Raw genomic sequence first — 22817 nt, forward strand, 5'->3', positions numbered from 1 at the left:
CATTCAATTGTTTATATATTCTTAACAAGCAGTAAAAGAGCTTTTAGGCTCCGTTCACATGTCAGCGTATGGATCGCGGGCAGAACCGCCGCGATTCCGCCCGCGATCCGGAGATTATTGCAAATCGCGGGACGCCTGTGCGTTGCCCGTGATTTGCAATAGCCCCCCAAACGCTGAGCGATGTTGCCGCGATTTCCGCCTGCCGAATCGCGGTAACATCGCGCAAAAAAATCGCGGGACGCAATACGCTCCAAAGAAGCTCTTGTACTTTTTTGGGCGTAATGCGTCCCGCAATTTTTTTTTTTGCGCGATGTTACCGCGATTCGGCAGGCGGAAATCGCGGCAACATCGCTCAGCATTTGGGGGGCTATTGCAAATCACGGGCAACGCACAGGCGTCCCGCGATTTGCAATAATCTCCGGATCGCGGGCGGAATCGCGGCGGTTCTGCCCGCGATCCATACGCTGACATGTGAACGGAGCCTAAATGGTTAGGGCAGGGCAAACCAAACGTTGGATGCTGAGTCTTGGAAACTTATAGTGGTGTTCCAGCCTCCCCCTCCAAAAATTAAAAGCCAACAGCTACAGCCTTGCGGCTTCACAGGCGGGTCCCTACTGCGCATGCGTGAAATGCCCTGTGCATTCAGATTGGCTCGGCGACGGGGGAAGGAGGAGGGGGCCAAAATTCCGAGGGACATCGCCGTGACACCGTCTCCCGGAAGTGGTGAAGGGTACCCAGGTACCCGTTCCCCTCCCCCCACCCCCCCTGAAAGGTGCCAAATGCACCGGAGGGGGGGTGGGGGAAGCAAATGAGTGGAAGTTCCTCTTTTGAGTGGAACTCCGCTTTAAGCAGTTTTCTTACACTGTAAGGTCTGCTTTAATAATTAGTAGCCTACACAGGAACAAATAGGAGTTGATTTACTTTATTTCGGCAAATAGACTGTGAATGCAGTTGTGCGCTACAAGAGCAGTTGCTCCAGAGCTTAGTAAATGAGCAGAAGCTCTGCAGACTTCAAAATGCTGTTTTTTTTTTTCTTTGCAATTTTCTTTGCTCGTGATTGTGTATTCTTTGCAAAGTGAAGCTTTACCTCATTTACTAAGCTCTGGAGCAACTGCACTTGCAGAGTGCAATTACACTTTGTAAAGTGCACAGTCTATTTGCCTTTAGTACATCAACCCCATGATGTCTTCTAAGCATTTAGTATTGCCTGCCTCTGAACCTACATTTCCTACAGATGGAAACCTACATTTCCTACAGGGCAAAAACCCCTTTCCATTTATCTGTATATTAAAGAGGAAGTAAACCCTCCTCTGACACTTTTACCTATAGGTAAACCTATATTAAGGCTTACCTATAGGTACTGTAAATATCTCCTAAACATGCGCCGTTTAGGAGATATTTACCTTACATGCAGCCAGTGACGTCACTGGCGCATGCGCTCTGAAGGAACGGCCGCTGGTGCCGTTTCTTCAGAGCCCCATCCCGTGACCGTCAGCTCCTGCGCGCGTGCGCAGGAGTGACGTCACCGCGGCTCCAGCCAATCAGATGGCAGACTGGATCCCGGAAGACGGGTGACTGGACATGTCGCCCGTCATACAGGTGAGCGGGCGGCACAGCGGGTGCTCGTTTTTAGGTAAGTATTTCATAATGAGCTAGTATGCGATGCATACTAGCTCATTATGGGTTTCTTTTTCAGGTTGCAGCAAAAAAAAAAAAAAAAAAGTTTCGAGGGTTTACAACCTCTTTAATGGATCCATGGTCTACTCACTCAAGCCGCTCTTCCTCTTTCTTGCGCAGACTGATGTCTCTCTGGACAACCTCCCATACATGCTTGGCCTCCTCATCACTCAGTTTGGACAGGTCCAGCTTCCTACCCATGGCAATTCTCAATGTAACAGGCAAAGACAGAAACAGGAGTCCTGTGATAAAACAAAAACGGAGAAGTGTGATTGAACAGCTTTGTTTGCTACGGGAGGATAGGATGGTAAATGGTGTAAAACATAATTTAAAAAAAAAAAAGAATAAAAAAAAAGTTGAAAAACATGACTTTCATTATTTGCACAATACCCGCATGACTTCTTCTGGAGATGTGGAATGATAAAATGACTGTTAAAAGAAGCTACAGGAAATACATAGAGACAGAGTAGACTGATAAAGTCTTGCTAAAAGGTTTTTTTTTCTTAAAAATTCACATACTGTAATTGTCAGTTAGATAGTATAGTAGAGGGAAGGGTGAGAGCAATGGTAGTTGTATCAAAGTAAAATTAAAAAGGATAAAGGTTAACAAGACGTATATGCTTTTCTCAAATATTTTCTTAGCCTGTTTAACCGCTTGCCGGCCAGCCGCCGTAGTTTTACTGTGGCCGATCGGCTATGTCCCGTGAAACTACATACCTGTACGTCGCTTCGCGGGACCGTTAGTGGGGGCGCGCACGCACCGATTGGCCACAGGGGGAGCCAATGAGCGGGTTCGGCCGCCGGGAATTTGCGATCGCTCCCTGTGGAAACAGAACAAGAAACACGGCAGACCGCTGTTCTGTCAGTTATGAACACAGACATCCTGTGTTCCTCTTATTTAAGAACACAGGTCTCTGTGTTCATTCAGTAAGCCCATCCCACACACAGTTAGAAAGCATGTCCTAGGGACACATTTAACCCTTTGATCGCCCCTGGTGTTAACCTCTTCGCTGACAGTGTCATTAGTACAGTAACAGTGCATATTTTTAGCACTGATTACTGTAGTAATGTCACTGGTCCCCTTAAAAGTGTCAAAAATGGCAGTTAGGTGGCCGATCTGTCTGCCGCCATTACTAGTAAAAAAATAAAAATAAAAATGCCATAAATCTTTCCCCTAGTTTGTAGACGCCATAACCTTTGCACAAACCAATCAATATACACTTATTGTGATTTTTTTTTTACCAAAAATATGTAGAAGAATACAGATTGGCCTAAAATGATGAAAACATTTGACTTTTAATTTTTTTATGGGGAAAAATATATAGCAGAAAGTAAAAAATATATATTTTTTTTCAGAATTGTCGTTTTTTTGTTTATGGCATAAAGAAAAAAAAATCGCAGAGGTGATCAAATGCCACCAAAAGAAAGCACTATTTGTGGGAAAAAAGGACATTAATTTTATTTGGGTATGGCATCGCACGACTGCGCAAATGTCAGTTAAAGTAACGCAGTACTGTTTAGCAAAAAATAGCCTGGTCATTAAGAGGGTCAAACCTTCCGGTCCAGAAGTAGTTAAGTACAGAGGGGTTTGGATTGTCTTCATCCATAATAAACATGAGACAGTTGACCGAGAGTCAGTCAGCTGATAGTCATACCACAGGGGGGTGATTTCTGAAGGCAGCATGTGGCCCAGTTCATGTCATTTCTGTCAATAGTCTCATTGTCATCTTAAATGATGCGTATTAAAGCGTGTAGCTTTCCATGTACCATCCTTGTCACACACTCTCTGAAGTTAAATTCATTAAAATGGGGTTATATTTTCCAAGTTATTTCATCAGCGTTCTGCCTAGGGGCTCTGCTGTATGAGGAAAAACATTTCTGAACAAGGTATGGCCTATAGCAATAAGATTACCACTCAACTATATTCCAGACATTGGCTTCAAAAGGCTTCAAATTATGTATTTATTATATATGAATTAGAAAACACGTTACCCCTAAAGTGGAACTTCACTCTCCCAATCAACATTGATTATTTTTAATCCTCATGCTGCTAGCATTAGTAAATAGGTAGGAAAGTATATTATATTTACTTGTTTTAAACTATTTTGTTTACATTTCTTTAGTTACTTCCTGGTTTCCATGCCTAGGCAAATGATGTCATACATCCCAGGAGTCTTTAGGAGGGGAGAAGGGGAGGAGGGGTTTTCTCAGCTAAGAACTCCTGCATGCATAGTTGAGTTAAGGGCAGGAAGTAAATGCTACATGAATCATTTTCCATTACTCAAGATGGTCACGGCCAGAAATGCTAGCGGGGTGTTTTTCAAAGAGATTTCTCACTAAATAAAGCCTGGAGACATGGATGCATGGGGAAGTTTGCATTGAATATTAAAAATTACTTAAAACAGTGTTTTTGGTTTGTGGTGCTCGAGTGCAGTGAAGATCCTCTTTAACCACTTGCCGACTGCCCGTCGCTGATATACTGCGGCAGGCTGGCTCGGCTGCGTGAATCGACGTATGGGTACGTCGGTTCGCGGGAGCTGTCCTTTGGGAGAGCGTGCGCCACCACTGGCGCACTCCCGCCCCCACTAGGCAGTGGGGATGCCAATCCACATGACCGGCGGCAGCCGCCGGCCACCCGCGATCGATCCCCGCTGAGAGAGAACACAGGTCACACAGCAGACGGTTGTTCTCTCTAAAATGATCACAGAGCGCCTGTGATCCTTCTAAATAGCAACACAGGTCTCTGTACTCATTTCACAAGGCCCTCCACCATACAGTTAGTAAACACTCCCCTAGGCTCATGCTTAACCCTTTGATCAACCCTGGGTTAACCCCTTTCCTGCCAGTGTCATTATTACAGTAACAGTACATATTTTTAGCCCTGAGTAATGTCACTGCTCCCCCCAAAAGTATCAAAAATGTCACTTAGGGGTCAGATTTGTCCGCCGCAATGTCACAGTCCCACTAAAAATCGCAGATCGCCGCCATAACTAGTAAAAAAAAAAATGACATAAATCTTTCCCCTAGTTTGAAGACGCAATAACTTTTGCGCAAACCAATCAAAATATGCCTATATTTTTTTTTTTTTACCAAAAAAATTTAGCAGAATACAAATTGGCCTAAAACTATCAAAAAATTTGATTTAAATTTTTTTTTTATATAGCAGAATGTGAAAAATATTGCTTTTTATTTTCCAGAAATTTTTTTTGTTTATAAAGCAAAAAATAAAAATCTCATTGGTGATCAAATACCACCAAATGAATGCTCTATTTGTGGGAAAAAAAGGACATAAATTTTTTTAAGTACAGCGTTGCACGACCACGCAATTGCCAGTTAAAGTAACTCAGTGCCGAATTGCAAAAAATGGCCTGGTTATTAAGGGGACAAATCCTTCCAGTCCAGAAGTGGTTAAAGTTTCTTTCTACCCTTCACTGCATGCCCCTTGCTTTACAGTTGTATTGCAATCAGTAGTAGCAAACAGTAATGACAATGACGCAAGAATACTAGGAGGCCCATAGGGAAATGTAAGCGAATCCTTTGTTTAAAGAGCAATATTTAAAATGATTCTGCTAGTTGACATAGCTCAGGGTACAATCACAGACTTCAAGTGCTGCCATTTTATAGATCACTGCAAATTGACTGTGAGCTAGGAAAATCCGCATATCCTATGCAGATCTCAATCTTTACCAGTGCATGGATTAGATCCATATTAGGCTGTAGGTGAGGAAGTTAAGCATTAGTCAAACTACAGGGTGCTAATGCACCATACATACTCATTTATGTACAAAAGATTCATAAGGGTTCAATCACTAAAGACAAACAGGCTGTTTGCTTTGCAAAGAATTTGCATTTTGCTATTTTTTTTTATTTTTTTTAATTTATTGATTGGTGTGAAAAATTCACTTTGCAAAGAATACCCAATCATATGCCAGGTAAGCAATTAAAAAAAAACCCAAAAAAAAACTAATTTTGCTTGAACATGATTGGATGATGGATGTCATCAGAGCTTCACTACATTCAAAAAGCTAAGTGAAAATTATTTTTGCAAAGTGTAAATTGAACAGTCCACTTTCCTTTAAAAAAAATCAAGCACATTATAGTTTTGATTTACTAAAACTGGGGAGCGCAAAATCTGGTGCAGCTGTGCATGGTAGCCAATCAGCTTCTAATTTCAGCTTGTTTTATTAGGCCCCTTTCACACAGGCGATCCGATTCGATCCAATCCGCCTGTCAGTTTTTCAGGCGGACCTGAAGCGGGTATCAGTGGTGACATGTCCGCTGACACCAGCTGCTATCCGATCTGATCCTGTCCGTGAAATCCAGACGTTATAAACCCTATTTTCCATCCGTCCAGCGGATCGGATGGGATCGGATGAGAACGGACAGGCGGTCCATTCTCATCCGATTCCCCCATAAAGGACAGCAGGGATCTGACAGCTCCATCTCTGCACACAAAGCGGAGACTGAGCTGTCATCCGCATGCTCAGCGGGGATCGGCAGATCGATCCCCGCTGAGCAGAATGGACTCCGTTGACGGAACGGACAGGAGTGAAAGGGGCCTTAAGCTTTGACAAAAAATCTGGAAGCTGATTGGTTTCTCTGCAGAGCTGCACCAGATTTTGCCCTCTTCAGTTTTAATAAATCAACCCCACAGTGTCCGTTGATGTAAAACACACTGAATACCCATAGACATCTACTCTTATTACATCATTTTATGTAATAATAATAATAATAATAATAATAATAATAAGCACTGGAGTCTCTTCACCTCACAACTTTGCCTGCTTAATTCCCTCTGTACCACATTTTTGCACCCTCTCTAGTACAGTACCTTATGCATCTATGCTGTTAAAGTATATGTAAACCCTCACCTTGTAAAGCAACCCATTCAGTTTAAAATATAAAAGAAAGGCAAAACATTTGTATATACATACAGCATAAAAACGATTATAAATACCTTTTTTTTCATAAGTGATCACATAACCACTATTATACTGTTCTCTGCAGCACAATGAGCATAGAGAGCTGGGGGAAGAGCAACAGCAGCACACTAAACTTCCCAGTGAATAACTGTGCGGGGGGCAATTGGGAGGAGAGGCAAGTCTGATTATTGGAGGAGAGCCAGAAAACTAACCATGCTGTGCTCTCATGCCTAATGTAGTTATTTTTTAATAGGGAAGCAGAGGGACTTGCAGGAACCCCAGGGACTTCACACAAAGGAAGCAATACAAAGAGAACAGGATACTTTTGCATACAAGTATATGGTACAGCAGGCACATATCAGAAATATAAAGGGTTGGGTTGACATATTTTTTAATCGTATTGTTTTTATTGTTTCATAGGTTTTGAGAAGAGTCATGGGCAGAAATATTTTTTATGTTTTCATTTCATCCCATAGAAACAAACATGATATGGGAATACGTATCAGATTACTGGAAAATTAAACATGTGTGCTATACCGCATTTGCCACTGGTTTTGCACTTGGACAAACTAGGCCCTGTTTAATACACAGTCAACTGAGGACTCATCACAAACATGTCTGCAACCCTGTTTGGGTGCTGACCCAAAGTTTAAGAAATATTGATATAGAGAATTTGAACAACCTTGTTCTAAGAATTTAAGAAGTTTACAGTGGTGCAATAGCTGTGCAAGATAACAAGAACATAATGTCATAAAAGATTTCATTAACTTAAAGTGTAACTCCACTTTTGCTGATAAAAAAAACATTCCCCTCTGGGTGATCTATTTACATTACAAGGATTTTAACAAACTTTGTTGCCTATTCCTACCTTTTGTTATACTTAAGAAATCTCTGTGTGTTTGTCTGTGTCCATGAGATAAGTGAATCTAATGGGAGTGGTTTCCTAATTATCAATCAGCTGCTGCACCTACAGGGCTCTAATGAGGTAAAATGCAGGGTTTGCATCCTTTTAGACCCTATTGGGAGTATCTCATCCATAATTACATTTTTGTTGCAGGGGATGCTTTAAATCTGACTTGTATCTTAGTGTAGACTTCTGGGAAATCAGTGAGCCAATCACACTAGCTGGAAATCACATTTTTGGGGGGCGTTCTGTACTCCATCTGTGTACAGAACACCTCAAGGTAGTCATTGCATTTTACAGAAAATTACAGAGCTGTAGATTGAAAAGGAAAGGTATTTTTTAACAACATTCAATTACAATATTACTTGTGTTGCAATTGTACCCCTATAGAGCAGCAGATGTCAGTGGTGACATGTCTGCTGACGCCTGCTGCTATCCAATCCCATCCTGTCCATGAAATCCAGATGGATTGAAACCCTATTTTCCCTCTGTCTGGAGGGTCGGATCGGATAGGATCGGATGAAAACAGACAGGTGGTCCATTTTCATCCGATCTCCCATAGAGGAGAGCAGGGATCTGACAGGTCTGTCTCTGCAAAGTAAGCGGAGACGAAGCTGTCATCCGCCTAATCAGAGGGGATCAGCGGATCGATCCCCACTAAGCAAAACTGAGTCCGCCGGGCCAAAAGCCCGTGTGAGAGGACCCTTTAAGTGTCCTTTACAAAAGACTTTGGGTTTAAAAAAAAAACCCAATAACAATCAAAAACTATAAAGGAAACCACTGTGCTAAATTTAACCTTATTTAGGGAATTTTTGCCACATACATCAAGCTTTCATGTTTGTTTCTGGATGGAACTGCATCCCCTTATCAGATGATTCTGTGTGCTGTAACTTTCATCTCTGTGTTTGAGATATACAAAAGAGTCTGCATTGAGACATTGAGAATTACTGGCCTGTACAGGGCTGCTGTTAGAAATCACGGGGCCCCGTACAGACTACCTGGCAGGGCCCCCCCCAAGAAAATATTAAAGATATATTTAGCTAAAATTACAACAAAATCACTATTAGCAGACACAAATATAACATAACTCACATAATTCCAGCTAAATCTAAAAAAAAAGCTATGTTAAATAAAAAAGATGAGATGAGAAAAATATACAGGCTGGGCAGTTGGAGCCCCGGGATCAGAGAGACAGAGAGAGAGAAACAAAGTTACAATTTACAAATAAACTCCTGAGCAGAGATAACATTAGAGCCTGTGCTGGGAGGGGGGCCCACACAAGGGAGGGGGATTAGTGAGGGACAACTGTCTCTTTCTCAACAGATAAAAGCTGATAGCAGGGAGAGGGAAAGAGATCAGATTCAGGTGCTGGAGGAAGATTTCTGTTTTTGTTGTCCATCACTAATCCCCCTCTCTGTGTGGGCCCCCCTGTGTGCTCGGGCCCCCTACAAGAGGGCTGGTGGTCCCCCCCTATCAGCGGCCCTGGGCCTGTACATGATAATCTAGGGCACCAAATTACTGTACAGACAAGGCCATTATAAGCACTAGGGTGGATATAACTAGACAAGCAGTAGAAACCTTGCCGTTTCACGCTGTATTATTTTTAGTTCTGGCTCAATATTAAAACTTAGTGTCTCAGGCAATAGCTGCTTAGATACATACCTGTTATTCGCCCACTCCAATTTTTCTCCAGGGAACACAGTGTTTACACATTCATCTTTCCTGTTTGTTCTATCAGATAGCTAAATGATGGCTAATTGCCCAGTAAAATATTTCTGTGGCACCTGATAAGGGAGGAGGTAGATCCTGAACACATCCTTCCCCCACTCAACACATCCTAACTAGTATACTTACAGTCAATGGTCATCAATAAAAATAAGTATAATTGTTAACTAGAATGTAGTAATAATAATAAATTCTGTTGACACTAGCAGATACCATTTAAAAGCTAACATGCTAGTATTACCACACCTGAATTTTTGTCTCAGTAGGAGATTTATCTCTTCTCTATGCTACTGTGAATATTCGATCAGAGGTCTCTCAAGTCTTTAAAAAAAACTAAAAAGTAAAAAAAATTGGCTTTGGCTTGATTTAGCCAAACCCAGAAGGCAGCTGTCAATGCAAGCCAATGAGCTGAGGGCAGTTAAATCCCCGGCCTGTGGCTGCATATAAACAAAGGGGCAGGATGGTTGTGACATCTCTGACCTAACAAGGCCATGTGACCATATTGGGTGAATGATGTCCCCAACATCCCTGCCACTTTCTGTACAAGCAGCTGCTGGGCAGAGAATCCCACACTGGCAGCTCACTGGCCCGGCACTAAGAACTACCTTCTGGGTTTGGCTGAACTTGGGTTTGGACCAAACTTTGAGCCAAACCCTTGCTCATCCACATTCAGTAATGAAAGCAGGACATTACTAAAGGTTGGTACTTGTAAACCTAAGGCTGAGTTCCAGTCCCCAAACATCATTTTTTTTAATGCTCCCCAGTCCCCACCATTGTTCCTACTTTTACTCTAACATTTCAACATAGTCAATAACGTATTACATCTTGATTGTTTTACATTTTTTTAAATCCCGATCTCAGAAGCAGTCCATTGCAGGGTTGTGGGCATCTCATGCCCACTAGTCTTTATTTCCAGGATTTCGTTGCAGCTGGCCTTCTGTGCCTGCGCAGTAATGTCACGCAGTAATGTCACGCAGTAATGTCACGCAGTAATGTCACGCAGGAGTCCATATTAATCGCCTTGTGTGGTAATCCCCTAGGTGGCCGGACCAGACGGGTGCAAGAAATAAATGAAAAAAAGGTATTTAAAAAAAAAAAAAATTGCAGATGGGCACGGGAATGCTTGCAGGTTAAAAAAATGGGTGGAACCCTGCTTTAAAGAGGACCTGAACTGTCAAAGGTGTGCCCAAAAAGAGCAAGCAGAGGCAAAGCTCCTAACAGTTGGTCATGACAAATTTAACATGCCTTGTTCTGTACTGTGTTTCTGTGTGGTAACCATCTTTGTAGAGGTAGAGATTTGGTTCCTCATGTCAAAGCTGCCTATGTGGTGACTTCTGATCTGATGACTAATAGGGGAATATTCAAGAAACAGAGGATAGATAGACAGAATGGAAAAGGCAGAAGCAGGTAGATGCAGGCAGTACAGATTTCTCTTCAGCAAGCAGCACAGGAGTGACATGATCAAATCTTGAGGAAAATGAGAAGTTAGAGGCACAGTGCCTCTCACACAGCAGATATATAGCTATAAAGCTGTAGGTACAGAAATGCTAAGGCACCATCACATACCAGGATTTGAATTGCTATTTTTCAAGACCTCCTGCTCTCTAGTTCCCTTGTCAACCCCCCTCCCTGTGCTGATCTCCAGGAATTCTTCCGGAGCCTCTCTCATTCTTTGGAATTCCTTACCCCAATCTGTCTGACTATACAATCCTAGGCAATCCCTGAAAACCTTTCTCTTCAGAGAAGCCAATTTTGCCTCCACCTTACAACTATACTTTAATTTTCTCCATCAGCTCACCTCCCACAGTTATTACCTTTTGTATAACTTGACCCTTCCTCGTAGATTGTAGTCTCTAACGAGCAGCGCCCTCTGATTCCTCCTGTATTGAAATGTATTGTAACCGTACTGTCTGCCCTCACGCTGTAAAGTGCTGCGCAAACTGTTGGTGCTATATAAATCCTGAATATTAATAAAAAACAAAATAAAAGCAAGAATTCAAGACAAAAGGTAGCAAACATTGGCAGCCCCTGATGCTTGGAACTACATTTCCCATCATGCTCATGCACTCTGCTGTGTAGTTGAGCATTATAGGAAATGTAGTTCCAAAACATATGGGGTGCCAAGGTTCGCCATCACTGCTCTAGGTAATGGAGAGAAGAAAATCAGTCATTTTTAAAGTCAAGTCTGGTGGCAACAAAGGAGAAAAAAACCTGAAAAAAGAAAACTAATGCAGGTACCTCAACCAAGAAATAGTATGCTGCAAAATAATTTTTTTTTTTAGATTTACATACTATAAACCTTAAAGATAACCCATATTGAGGGGCTTCTATAATTCTATAATTGACCTTCTTTTGAGAATGCTAGTTGCCTTAGTCCTGGTTCACATCTATGTGGCTTCAAAGTCGCGTGACATCCTGTGCGACTACACTGCGGCTTGCTTGCAACTTCATTAACAGAAGTCAATGCAAGTCACGATGAAGCCACCCAAAAGTAGTGCAGGAACCTTTTTCTAAGTCGCTTCGACTTGAGTCGCACCTATTAGAACTATTCCATTGCTGTTAATAGGGTGCGGCTTGTTATGCGCCTTTGAACTCTCAAGTCACATGACAAGTCGCAAAAGTGTGAACAGGCACTTACTCTCTCTGGCATCAATGTACTCCAAAATTTAAAGAGAACATTTCTGGGTTCTCTTTAACCACTTGCCGACCAGCCGCCATAGTTATACTGCAGGAGGTCAGCTCTGTTACGCAAAACAACGTACCTATACGTCGTTTAGTGTAGCAGATATTGGGGGTGCGCGCACACGCCAATTGGCTAGAGGGGGAGCCAATCAGCGGGTCTGGTGGACGCGATGTCAGCCGGGCACCCACCCTCTCTCCCCATGGAGAAAGAACGGCGGTCTGCCGAAGTAAACACAACACAGCTGGTCTGTCAGTGATGAACACAGGGATCCTGTATTCCTCCTATTTAGGAGTAAAGGCCTCTGTGTTCATCCAGTAAGTTCATTACCCACACAGTTAGAAAGCATCCCCTAGGCACACATTTAACCCTTTGATGGCCCCTGTTGTTAACCCCTTCCCTGCCAGTGTCAGTAAGTAGTACAGTAACAGTGCATATTTTTAGCACCTATTACTGTAGTAATGTCACTGGTCCCCTCAAAATTGTCAGTTAGGTGTCCAATCTGGCTGCCAGAATGTCGCAGTCCCAGTTAAAAATCGCTGATCGCCGCCATTACTAGTAAAAAATAAATTAATTAATTAAAAATAACATAAATCTTTCCCCTAGTTTGTGGACACGATAACTTTTGCGCAAACCAATCAATATACACTTATTGGGATTTTTTTTTTTTTTACCAAACATATGTAGCAGAATACATATTGGCCTAAACTGATATTTGGGAATGTTTTATAGCCGAAATAAAAAAATATTGTTTTTCTTGTTCAGAATTGTCACTCATTTTTTGTTTATAGTGCAAAAAACAAAATAAAAAAAAAATGCAAAGGTCATCAAATACCACCAAAAGAAAGCTCTATTTGTGGGGAAAAAAAGGACATCAATTTTATTTGGTTACAGCATCGTACCAACGCACAATTGTCAGTTAAAGTAATGCAGTGTCGTTTCGCAAAAATGGCCTGGTCATTAAGGGGGTAAAACCTTCCTGCCCTTAAGTTATTAACCACTTGCTGACCGCCGCACGACTATATACTGCAGCGGTCAGCCCCTCCTGGGCAAAGTGACGTACCAGTACGTCACTTGCCCACGAGCCTCTAGGGGGCGAGCGCGCGTCGCCGGAGGCCCGCTCCCGCCCCCGCTCGTTTCCTGACATCCCCGCGCGAGTGACCGGCGGCTCCGATGTTTGCCAGCCACTCGCGATTTCCCGCAAGAGGAGGGAGAAAGGCAGACGGCTAATGTAAACAAAGCCGTCTGTCATTCTCCCTGATGTAACTGCAGAGACTATACGATCCTGCTATGTAGGATAATATGTCTCTGGGGTTACATCACAAGCCACGCCCCCACAGTTAGAATCACGCCCCCTAGGGATACATTTAACCCACTGATCACCAATAAAGTTAACCCCTTCCCTGCCAGTGTCATTTTTACAGTAACAGTGCATATGTATAGCACTGATTACTGTAGTAATGTCACTGGTACCCCCAAAAGTGTCAAAAATGTCAGTCAAGGGTCCGATCTGTCAGACGCAATGTCGCAGTACCGCAAAAAAGTCGCAGATCGCCGCCATTACTAGTTAAAAAAAAAACAATAAAAATGACATAAATCTTTCCCTTAGTTAGTAAACGCAATAACTTTTGCGGAAACCAATCCAAAAACGCTAAATGCGATTTTTTTTTTTTTACAAAAAAATATGTAGCAAAAAACAAATTGGCCTAAAATGTTGAAAAATTTAGATTTTTACATTTTTTTTGGGAAAAAATATTGTTATTCTTTCAAAATTGTCGCTCTTTTTTTGTTTATAGCGCAAAAAGTGAAAATCGCACAGTTGATCAAATACCACCAAAAGAAAGCTCTGTTTGTGGGAAAAAAAGGACTTCAATTTAATTTTGGTACAGCGTCGTACGACCGCGCAATCGTCCGTTAAATCCACGCAGTTCCGAATCGCAAAATAGGCCCTGGTCTTTGAGCAGCCAAATCCTCCAAGGCTTAAGTGGTTAATGTTTCCTCTGATCTCAGCAGTCTGAGAGGTTGGTGTGATGAAAATTAACCCCTTTAATTGAAGATCACTGAGCTGAAAGTAAACAGTGTTTGCTATTAGGCTCCATTCACATATAGGCTTCTTGGATCGCGGGCAGAATTGCCGCAATCCTGAACCACTGTAAGTCGGGGGATGCCCATGCAATTCCTGTGACTTGCAATGGCACCCCAAACGTGGCGCGATTTTGCCGCAATTGTCTCCCAACTAATCACGGTAAAATCACGCAAAGAGAATCGCAGGACGCCTGTCGCCCAAAAAAAGTACAAGAACTTCTTTTGGTCGACTGGCGCACCGCGATTCTATTTGCGCGATATCTTTGCAATTCGTCGGGGGCCTATATGTGAATAGAGCTTTACTGTTCATTTGCAAAGCACCAGTGAATGCACCAAGTTTAGCCCTTTGGCTAATGACAAATCTATTTGTTTATGTTTAGTAAATATACCAGCTCATACTTTGTAATTATAACTCAAGCTAATCCCAAACAAGGGCAGAATTAGCACAAACTATCCAAGTAAACAATATCCTGCATTGAATAATAAATACTCTGAACCCCAAGGCAGTAATAATAAAGACTGGTAACCACCTAACAGAACCCCCCATTCCTGCTATGATGATGTCATTCAATTGGTTTGAATACAATATTGCATTTGCTTGGCCTATGTTTCAATGCAAAGGATGTGATAGATTAAGGAGGTGTTTGAGCTCTTTAGATCTAGGATTAGGAATAGTTGCAGATGTGTTTTTGTATTCTTTTGTATATATCATTATTTTCAACTTTTCACATTATAAAGCTGCAAATATGCATTAACACATGCAGAATATAGTGTACCTATATATATTTGCATGCTTATGACCCTATAATGCCCACAATTCTGCCCTATTGAACATATGTGCCAGCCAGAAGTATTACTTATGCTTTTGGTGTTAACATAAAAATAAATATTGACCTATACAAAGCCAGCTAAAGCAAATAAACACCAAAGAGCTACTGAACCACAGTAGAGGAAGTTGCACAACCAGGTAAAATATTCTGAAAGATCAAAGATAATCCAAACCTGCTTGGAGAAGTCTTTTCTAAACTCAGCTGTGTGCCTATTACACCATATTTTAAGTGCCAGTTGTTCCATTGTAAATTGTCATGAATGTCAACCATGCGTTCATATCACAATCCTTGTGTATGTATCCTTTCTATAATTTAAAATGGAGCCTATAGAAGCCATATATACATATGAATATAAACACTGATTCAAGGAAACATTGGTGTTTACAAGAGTACGTCTACATATAGCCATTCGTTGGAGTAGCAGGCTTTATGCAGCTACTGCAGTTCCCTCCCCAGGTGTGGGAAAGCACCAGGAAATGTATTCTAGACATATCAAATGCCTAAAAATGTTCAAGAATGCCTAAAGAACTGACACTAAATAGTACTACTTTACTTCAATAAGGAGCCTACCATGAAAAAAATGGATGCAATTTATGTTTGCTATTATGTAATTGAGGTAAATTGTTTAAAAAGCCATAAAGACACTTTTTACATCAATGGTATTAAGCCCCGTACACATGCACAGATTGTTGGCCAACTGATCGGCCAACTTTTGTCCAGTGTTGTTTGTTGGTTGAAATGTGCTCTAGACTTGCACTGGACTTTTGTTGGCCAACAAAAACCAACTTCAGAAGTGATATCATGTGATGGTTGACTTTCCGTGTGTTTTTTTCTTCTCTGAGCATGCCCAGTCTTGCTCATCTGATTTTTGTCTGCCGAAATCTGTACTGACTGAGGAACAATCGGCCAACAAAAATTTTATAGCATGCACACCAGATTTTTTTCGGCCGAAAATTCGCAGTTGGTTGTCGGAAGCATCATACTAACAAGCCTACAATCGGCAGATCGGACGTTGGCCAACAATTTACGGACAACAATCTGTGCGTGTGTACGGGGCTTAAGTTCTGTAAACTTTTAGAGAACTGCTGGCCCAACATCACATATTCTTCTCCAAATCACATACAAAAACCTTCTACTTCTAATAGGGTAGGTTGTTGTGATATTACACATGCCTTGAAAAAGTATTCATACCCCTTGAAATTTTCCACATTTTGTCATGTTACAACCAGAAACGTAAATATATTTTATTGGGATTTTATGTGATAGACCAACACAAAGTGAAAATAAAAATGATAAATGGTTTTCAACATTAATTTTCAAATAAATATCTGAAAACTGTGGCATACATTTGTATTAAGCCCCTTTAAGGCCCGTACACACGAGTGGAAATTCGGCCGGGAATTTTCGTCCGACGACCGATCTGCCGATTTTCGGCTTGTTAGTATGGTGCTCTCGACAACCGACTCTGACTTTTCGGCCGAAAAAATCCTGGTGTGCAGACTATAAAATTTTTGTCCTCCGTCAAAAGACGTCCGATTTTCATGCAGTCAGTACAGATTTCGATGGGGAAAAATCTTATGAGCAAGACTAGGCATGCTCAGAGATGAAAGAACACATACAAAGCAATCCAACACATGACATCACTTCTGAAGTAGAAGTATGTCGTACGGGAAAATTTGTGTGCAGTCTACAGCACATTCCAACCAACAGACACCACTCTGGACAAAAGAAGGACGAGAGGTCGGCGGAAATTCGTTGCGTGTGTACGAGGCCTTACTCTGATACCCCTTTACTTAAATCTAGTGGAACCAATTGCCTTCAGAAGTCATCTAATTAGTAAATAGAGTCCACCAGTGTGTAATTTAATCTCATAATATAAATGCAGCTGCTCTGTGAAGCCCTCAGAGGTTTTTTTTTTCAGACAAACAGCATCATGAAGGTCAAGGAACACACCAGACAGATAAGAGGTAAAGTTGTAGAGAAGTTTAGAGCAGGATTAGGTTAAACAAAAACCCAAGCTTTGAATATCTCACGGAGCACTGTTCAATCCATCATCCGAAAATGGAAACAGTATGACGCAACTACAAACCTACCAAGACATGGACGTCCATCTAAACTGACATGCCAGGCAAGGAGAGCATTAAACAGAGAAGCAGCCAAGAGGCCCATGGTAACTCTGGAGGAGATGCCGAGATCCACAGCTCAGGTGGGGGAATCTGTCCACAAAACAACTATTAGTCATGCACTCCACAAATCTGGCCTTTATAGAAGTGGCAAGAAGTAAGCCATTGTTGAAAGAAAGCCATAAGAAGTCCTGTTTGCAGTTTGTGAGAAGCCATGTGGGGGACACAGCAAACATGTGGAAGAAGGTGTTCTGGTCAGATGAGACCAAAATTGAACTTTTTGGCCTAAAAACAAAACGCTATGTGTGGCTGAAAACTAACATTGCACATCACCCTGAACACACCATCCCCACTGTGAAACATGGTGGTGGCAGCAACATGTTGTGGGGATGCTTTTCTTCAGCAGGGACAAGGAAGCTGGTCAGAGTTGATGGGAAGATGGATGGAGCCAAATACAGGGCAATCATAGAAAAAAACCTGTTAGAATCTGCAAAAGACTTGAGTCTGGGGCGGAAATTCACCTTCCAGCAGGACAACGACCCTAAACATACAGCCAGAGCTACAATCGAATAGTTTAGATCAAAACATATTCATGTGTTGGAAAGGCCCAGTCAAAGTCAAGACCTAAATCTAATTGAAAATCCGTGGCAAGACTTGAAAATTGCTCTTCACAGACGTTCTCCATCCAATCTGACAGAGCTTGAGCTATTTCGCAAAGAATGGGCACAAATGTCACTCGACATGTGCAAAGCTGGTAGAGACATACCCAAAAAAGCTGTAATTGTACTGAAAGGTAGTTCTACAAAGTATTGACTGAGGGGGCTAAAAACACATGCATGCCACACTTTTCACATAATAATTTGTAAAGAAATGTGAAAATGATTTATCATTTTCCTGCCACTTCACAATTATGTGTAACTTTGTATTGGTCTATCACATAAAATCCCAATAAATACATTTACATTTTTGGTTGTAACATGATAAACTTTGGAAAATTTCAAGGGGTATGAATACTTTTTCAAGGCACTGTAAGTCACTTTCTCAGACACTACATTAGAATTCATAAGGAGTTCTTGAATGTGTTTTACAGTTTTTCAATGTTACACTAGTATATGAAAAACTGAAAAACATTGCACTAGAGTCATCTAAATAATCTTCTATAACAACATTCTTGTGTTACAATGTCATTAAATGTTAAAGCTCAAATTTAGATAAAAAAATAAATCCCTAAAGCTTCACTTACATCTGTCAAATCACTTACCTGTAATGCAGAACGTTCCAAGTTGTGCAGGCAGCTGGATGCTGGGGAAATGTTTACTGCATGGATGCCAGTCCTCTTCTTATCTCAGAGATTCTGGTGCTGCAGTGGTTGGTTACCAGCTTTGGGTTTTCAGGCAAAACAGAAGTACAGATGCGATGGGGAAACGCCACCTCCTTCCTCTTCCTCAATTGAGTTCTATCATTGATTACACTGCTTTAACATGACTTGTGAATTGGGAAGAGAATCCAATGACTGATCAGACTCTCCTCCATTTATAGATTGTATTACAAGCTGTATAATCAATGATAAAACTTTTTGCAATGGAGAAGGAGGAAGGAGCTTGATGTCCCCATCAGATCATCTGTATTGGTGTTCTGCCAGATAACCGGAAGCTGGTAACCATTGCAGGAACTGAGTTTCAGAGACAGGAAGAAGACAGGCATCCCTATAGTAAATACCTGTCTAGGATCCAATTGCCTGCACACCCTGGGATATACTTAATTACGGGTAAGTAATGCGACTAAAGCTGTAGCACATTTTTTATTTATTATTTTAAACCTCAGCTTCAGTCAACCAAGAAGTAATACTTTAGTTACAGGTATAGTCTGGTGAGTAGAGGCAGTCTCTGGCTTTCTATGTCTCTTTGATACAACGGGAGGGAGATTTCTCGTATATTAACGCCCTACTGTGTCTCAGCAGGAATTTATGGGTGTTTGCAACCACCTTTGCATGCTCCTGCTCCTCCTTTGTTGCAATCTCCATAATACAAAATATAAAATGCATTATGGGTGCAGAATCAGGAACTCAAGTGCAGATATCTCAGGTATAAGAAAGTATCAAGTGGTATAACTCTCCAGCATCTACCAAAAAAACCCCCAGAAATATCATTTCTTGGTAGACAAACTCTTTTAACATTTATTTAGTTTCCAAACCTAATTTCTAATAAAAATATATATATAAAAAAAAAAAGTAAGGGTTTTACAGTTACAACTAAATATCCACAATATAGACAATATGCAGTGTTATGCTGGCCATACACTATATGAAAAATCGTCCCAAATTTGTTAATTTGGACAGCTCTTTCATTTTTCAACCAGGTAATGGGCAGAAATCGGTAATCGGTTGTGACGTTTTTGAGCTGAAAAAACGAAGGACAAGTTTGGAAATTTTCTGCCGAACGAATGATAAATTGAAAGGTTAATGTGTTTCTTGTCCAAACTGTTTGCACTAGGTATATGTAAAAAAAAAAACAAACAAAAAACTGACTCATTTATGTCCATTGAACGATTTATCAGTCATTACATGATGGCACGATCGTCTGTTCTCACGGCCAAGTGTTCGTTTTTCGAAAATGAGTTTGAACGTTTTTTGGTATAGTGTATGGCCAGCATTAGGGCTCTTTCACACAGGCGGACCGTTCAGATCCGCCTGTTTGTTTTTTTGGCGGAACTGAACGGTCCCCCCATGCATCTCTATGGGGCATCGGATGTCAGCGGAGACATGTCCGCTGACACCCGATCCGATCCGTCAAATCTGGACGGATGGAAACCCTATTTTCCGTCCGTCCAGCGGATCGGATGAGAACGGACCGGAGACACAGCTGTCATCCTCCTGCTCAGCGGGGGATCGGCGGATCGATCCCCCGCTGAGAAAAATGGACTCTGTCCGACGGACGGAGTGTGTGAAAGGGGCCTTAGAGTTAATGAGGGTGATTTGCTAAAACTGGTGCACACAGAATCTGGTGCAGCTGTGCATAGTAGCCAATTAGCTTCTAACTTCAGCTTGTTCAATTAAACTTTGACAATGAGCCTCTGTTCACATCGGGCCGATTGCCGTTCACATTGGAGCTTCTTGCCGGCAATGTCACTGTCCGAATCAGTGTGACACTGCCTTTGTAGCGCTGCACCAATTCCAAAAAGTAGTTCCTGCATTACTTTTGGTGACTTTGGGGGCGATTTCAATATACATCTGTGCATGAACCCACATAGACGTCTCTAAAAATTGCCCCCGAAGTCAGACTGAAATGCGGATTTGATGTTTTGCGAGTTCAGCTGAACCTAGGCTAAAACCTAGAAGTTTATTGGTTTCTATGCATAACAGCACCAGATTCTGTGTGCACCAGTTTTAGTAAATCTCTCTGAATGTGTCAAATTAAAAGCTAGAATTGTTAAATAGCCAAATCTTACTGCATAGGTAGTAATAAAATTCTCAAATGAAAAAAAAATAAAGCATTACCATTTATTGGCTAAGGGCATATTCATAAAAATGAAATTAAATGTTGGGTCAAGAGGAAAGGCTGGTGATAGTGATTGGGGCATGATCTTGTGATCGCATACAGATGGACAAGCTTTATAATAATTGCAAAAGATCTTAAGCTGGCTACACACTAGATCATTTTTATACAATATTCTTGTACAACTTTTCTTTAGATTTACCAAAACCATATAATATGAGGTCAAACCTAAACACTTTTAAATTGCATGCAATCAGGCAGGCCCTTGCACTACATGATTGAAGGTAACTCTAAAGAAAATCGAACAACAAAAACCGTATAATGTGTATCCAGCTTTATTCAGTCCCAGTTATAAATGATAGGCAAACCAATCAATGCCCAGTACATAAATATGAGCATGGGAGTGGCAATTACAATTGAGACTAGATGTTTCACAATATGGCCTTTATTTGCGGAAATATTAATCAAATACGCCAACATATTTCTGGGATCTATTAATGTTCCTTGCTTTAGGGGTTATGTGTCATGCAACCTACCAGATGAAGGATGATCTCATGTATCAGCCATATTTTGGGCACTCTGGGTATAGCCTTTCAAAACAGTTGTCATGTAATATGTTCTAATAAATACTCCCACCAGGTTTCTAGAGGCTCCCTATGCACAGCAGCAACAGCTGCCAGATGCCCCTAGAAAGTTATTACTATTCCTAGATTCTATTTATTAATGACTTAATACACAATATGTACACTTAACCTGGCATTATTTGAATGTACAAAAAAATCTTCAGTACATTTGATGACTTGATGAATGCCAATCAAAAGCAAATTCAGAATTTTGTTGCTGTTAACATTTGATTTTGGAACATATGGATCAAATGAAAACCACATTTACTGTTAGAAATTCTTTCATTTGAGAACATTTTTTACATCCTGTTCCTTTTCTCATCGCTGTGGCCGAAAAACAAACAGTTCGACTAGACCTAACTAACGATTAAAAAGTTGAACAAATGCTCTTAAAGTGAAATTCCACCCTCACTTCTCTATCCCCCTCTTCTTCGCCTTCTTTTCTCTTTATGATTATTCCATATGTGATCCTCTACATTTGCGGCTGCGTCCGCTTCAAGTTTATCGCATTTACTCTGTATGCATTTGTTCGTTTGTTCATTTAAAATTCAATACAAATATTTAAAAACAAAAGTGAAATTCCACTAGTCTATTGCTAGCTTTAGGAAAGTGTTCTTTGACTCTGCAACAAAATACATGTTATCTTCGGTGTCCTCTGGCTTAAATGCTGCTTTTCCTTCTGACTGCTTCCCCGACAATCCTGCTGATTTTGATTCTGCTTTTCTCAAACAGCTGGTGATACTATATGATTACAACTCTCAGATCACATCTGCAGCTCAGCAAAATTGAGCTATCTCTGCTCTAACATCCCAGCCTCTGTGCTTACAAGTTATAAACTTCACTCTCACTTGCTGAAAATGTTCCACATACAAATAATTTGTCTATGTAGCAACAACTTTGCATTCCCATTATATTTTACATATATTCCATAAAATAACATTTTAATTTGCATAATTGACATAAACATATCACTAGGTGAAAAAGTTATATGAAAAGTATATGACCACCTGCAGTCAGTTATCAATTAGCTAGAAAAGGCACCAGCATTAACTAAAGAAAAACCAGTAGACTCTCACAGCATGGATCTCCGTTACCTGTTCACTGGCTGCAGCTTGGAATGTCTGGGTTGGACTTTTAGTTAAACCAGTTTGTGTGTTAATGTGAAGCAGGGCAGGCCCTTCCCTTGATGTCACATGCTCCTTGCCTTTCGCTGTCAACTCCCATAGCAAAAGGCAGCTTCAGGGCCCTCTAATCAGCTGCACTAATCACATGAACATAGGGCTGGGCAGACTGGGCACTGATTGTTTCTCAACATGCATCACTATAAAGGACAACAGAATGAATGCCTGAATGATATGCAATATACGTCTGCAAATATTTTTTTGCATGCAAGTGTTTTTTCACTAATACTGTAATTGTCTTATGAAGGTGATCTATTGCAAAAAACATGCCACTAAAAAAAAAAAAAGTGTTGGTTAACCAAATAAAGGTAAACCTAATTGTTTCTGGACGTTATTTAAAGCATTCTTCCCCAGTAATCCCATTACTAAACTACCACCTGCCAATCTACTGCATTGATTTGTCACAAACAGAAGTTACTACTAGGGATGATCGAACTTTTGAAAAGTTTGGTTCGACCAGAACACCCGAACTTCCCGAAAGTTCGGGTCCGGATTACAGAACCCCATTGAAATCGATGGGACCCGAACTTCGGTAATCAAAAAACACCATTTTGATGCCCCTAAAAAGTGCCT

The 22817-nt window shown here is 41.1% G+C and overlaps 1 protein-coding gene across 1 annotated transcript in view; it reads right to left on the reverse strand.

The window, feature by feature from the left end:
* The window catches only part of MLPH (melanophilin), a 109742-nt gene extending 87470 nt beyond the window's left edge, over positions 1–22272 (reverse strand). The window contains exons 1-2 of the mRNA XM_082262045.1: positions 22158–22272; positions 1769–1919 (exon numbers count right to left, since the gene is read on the reverse strand). Coding sequence (XP_082118171.1) covers positions 1769–1878 — 110 coding nt within the window. The 5' untranslated portion in view covers positions 1879–1919; positions 22158–22272. The remainder of the gene's footprint in view (positions 1–1768; positions 1920–22157) is intronic.
* Positions 22273–22817: the final 545 nt, after the last annotated feature.

The sequence above is a fragment of the Pelophylax lessonae genome, assembly GCF_965119305.1.
Source record: "Pelophylax lessonae genome assembly, chromosome: 6".
NCBI classification, from domain to species: Eukaryota; Metazoa; Chordata; class Amphibia; order Anura; family Ranidae; genus Pelophylax; species Pelophylax lessonae.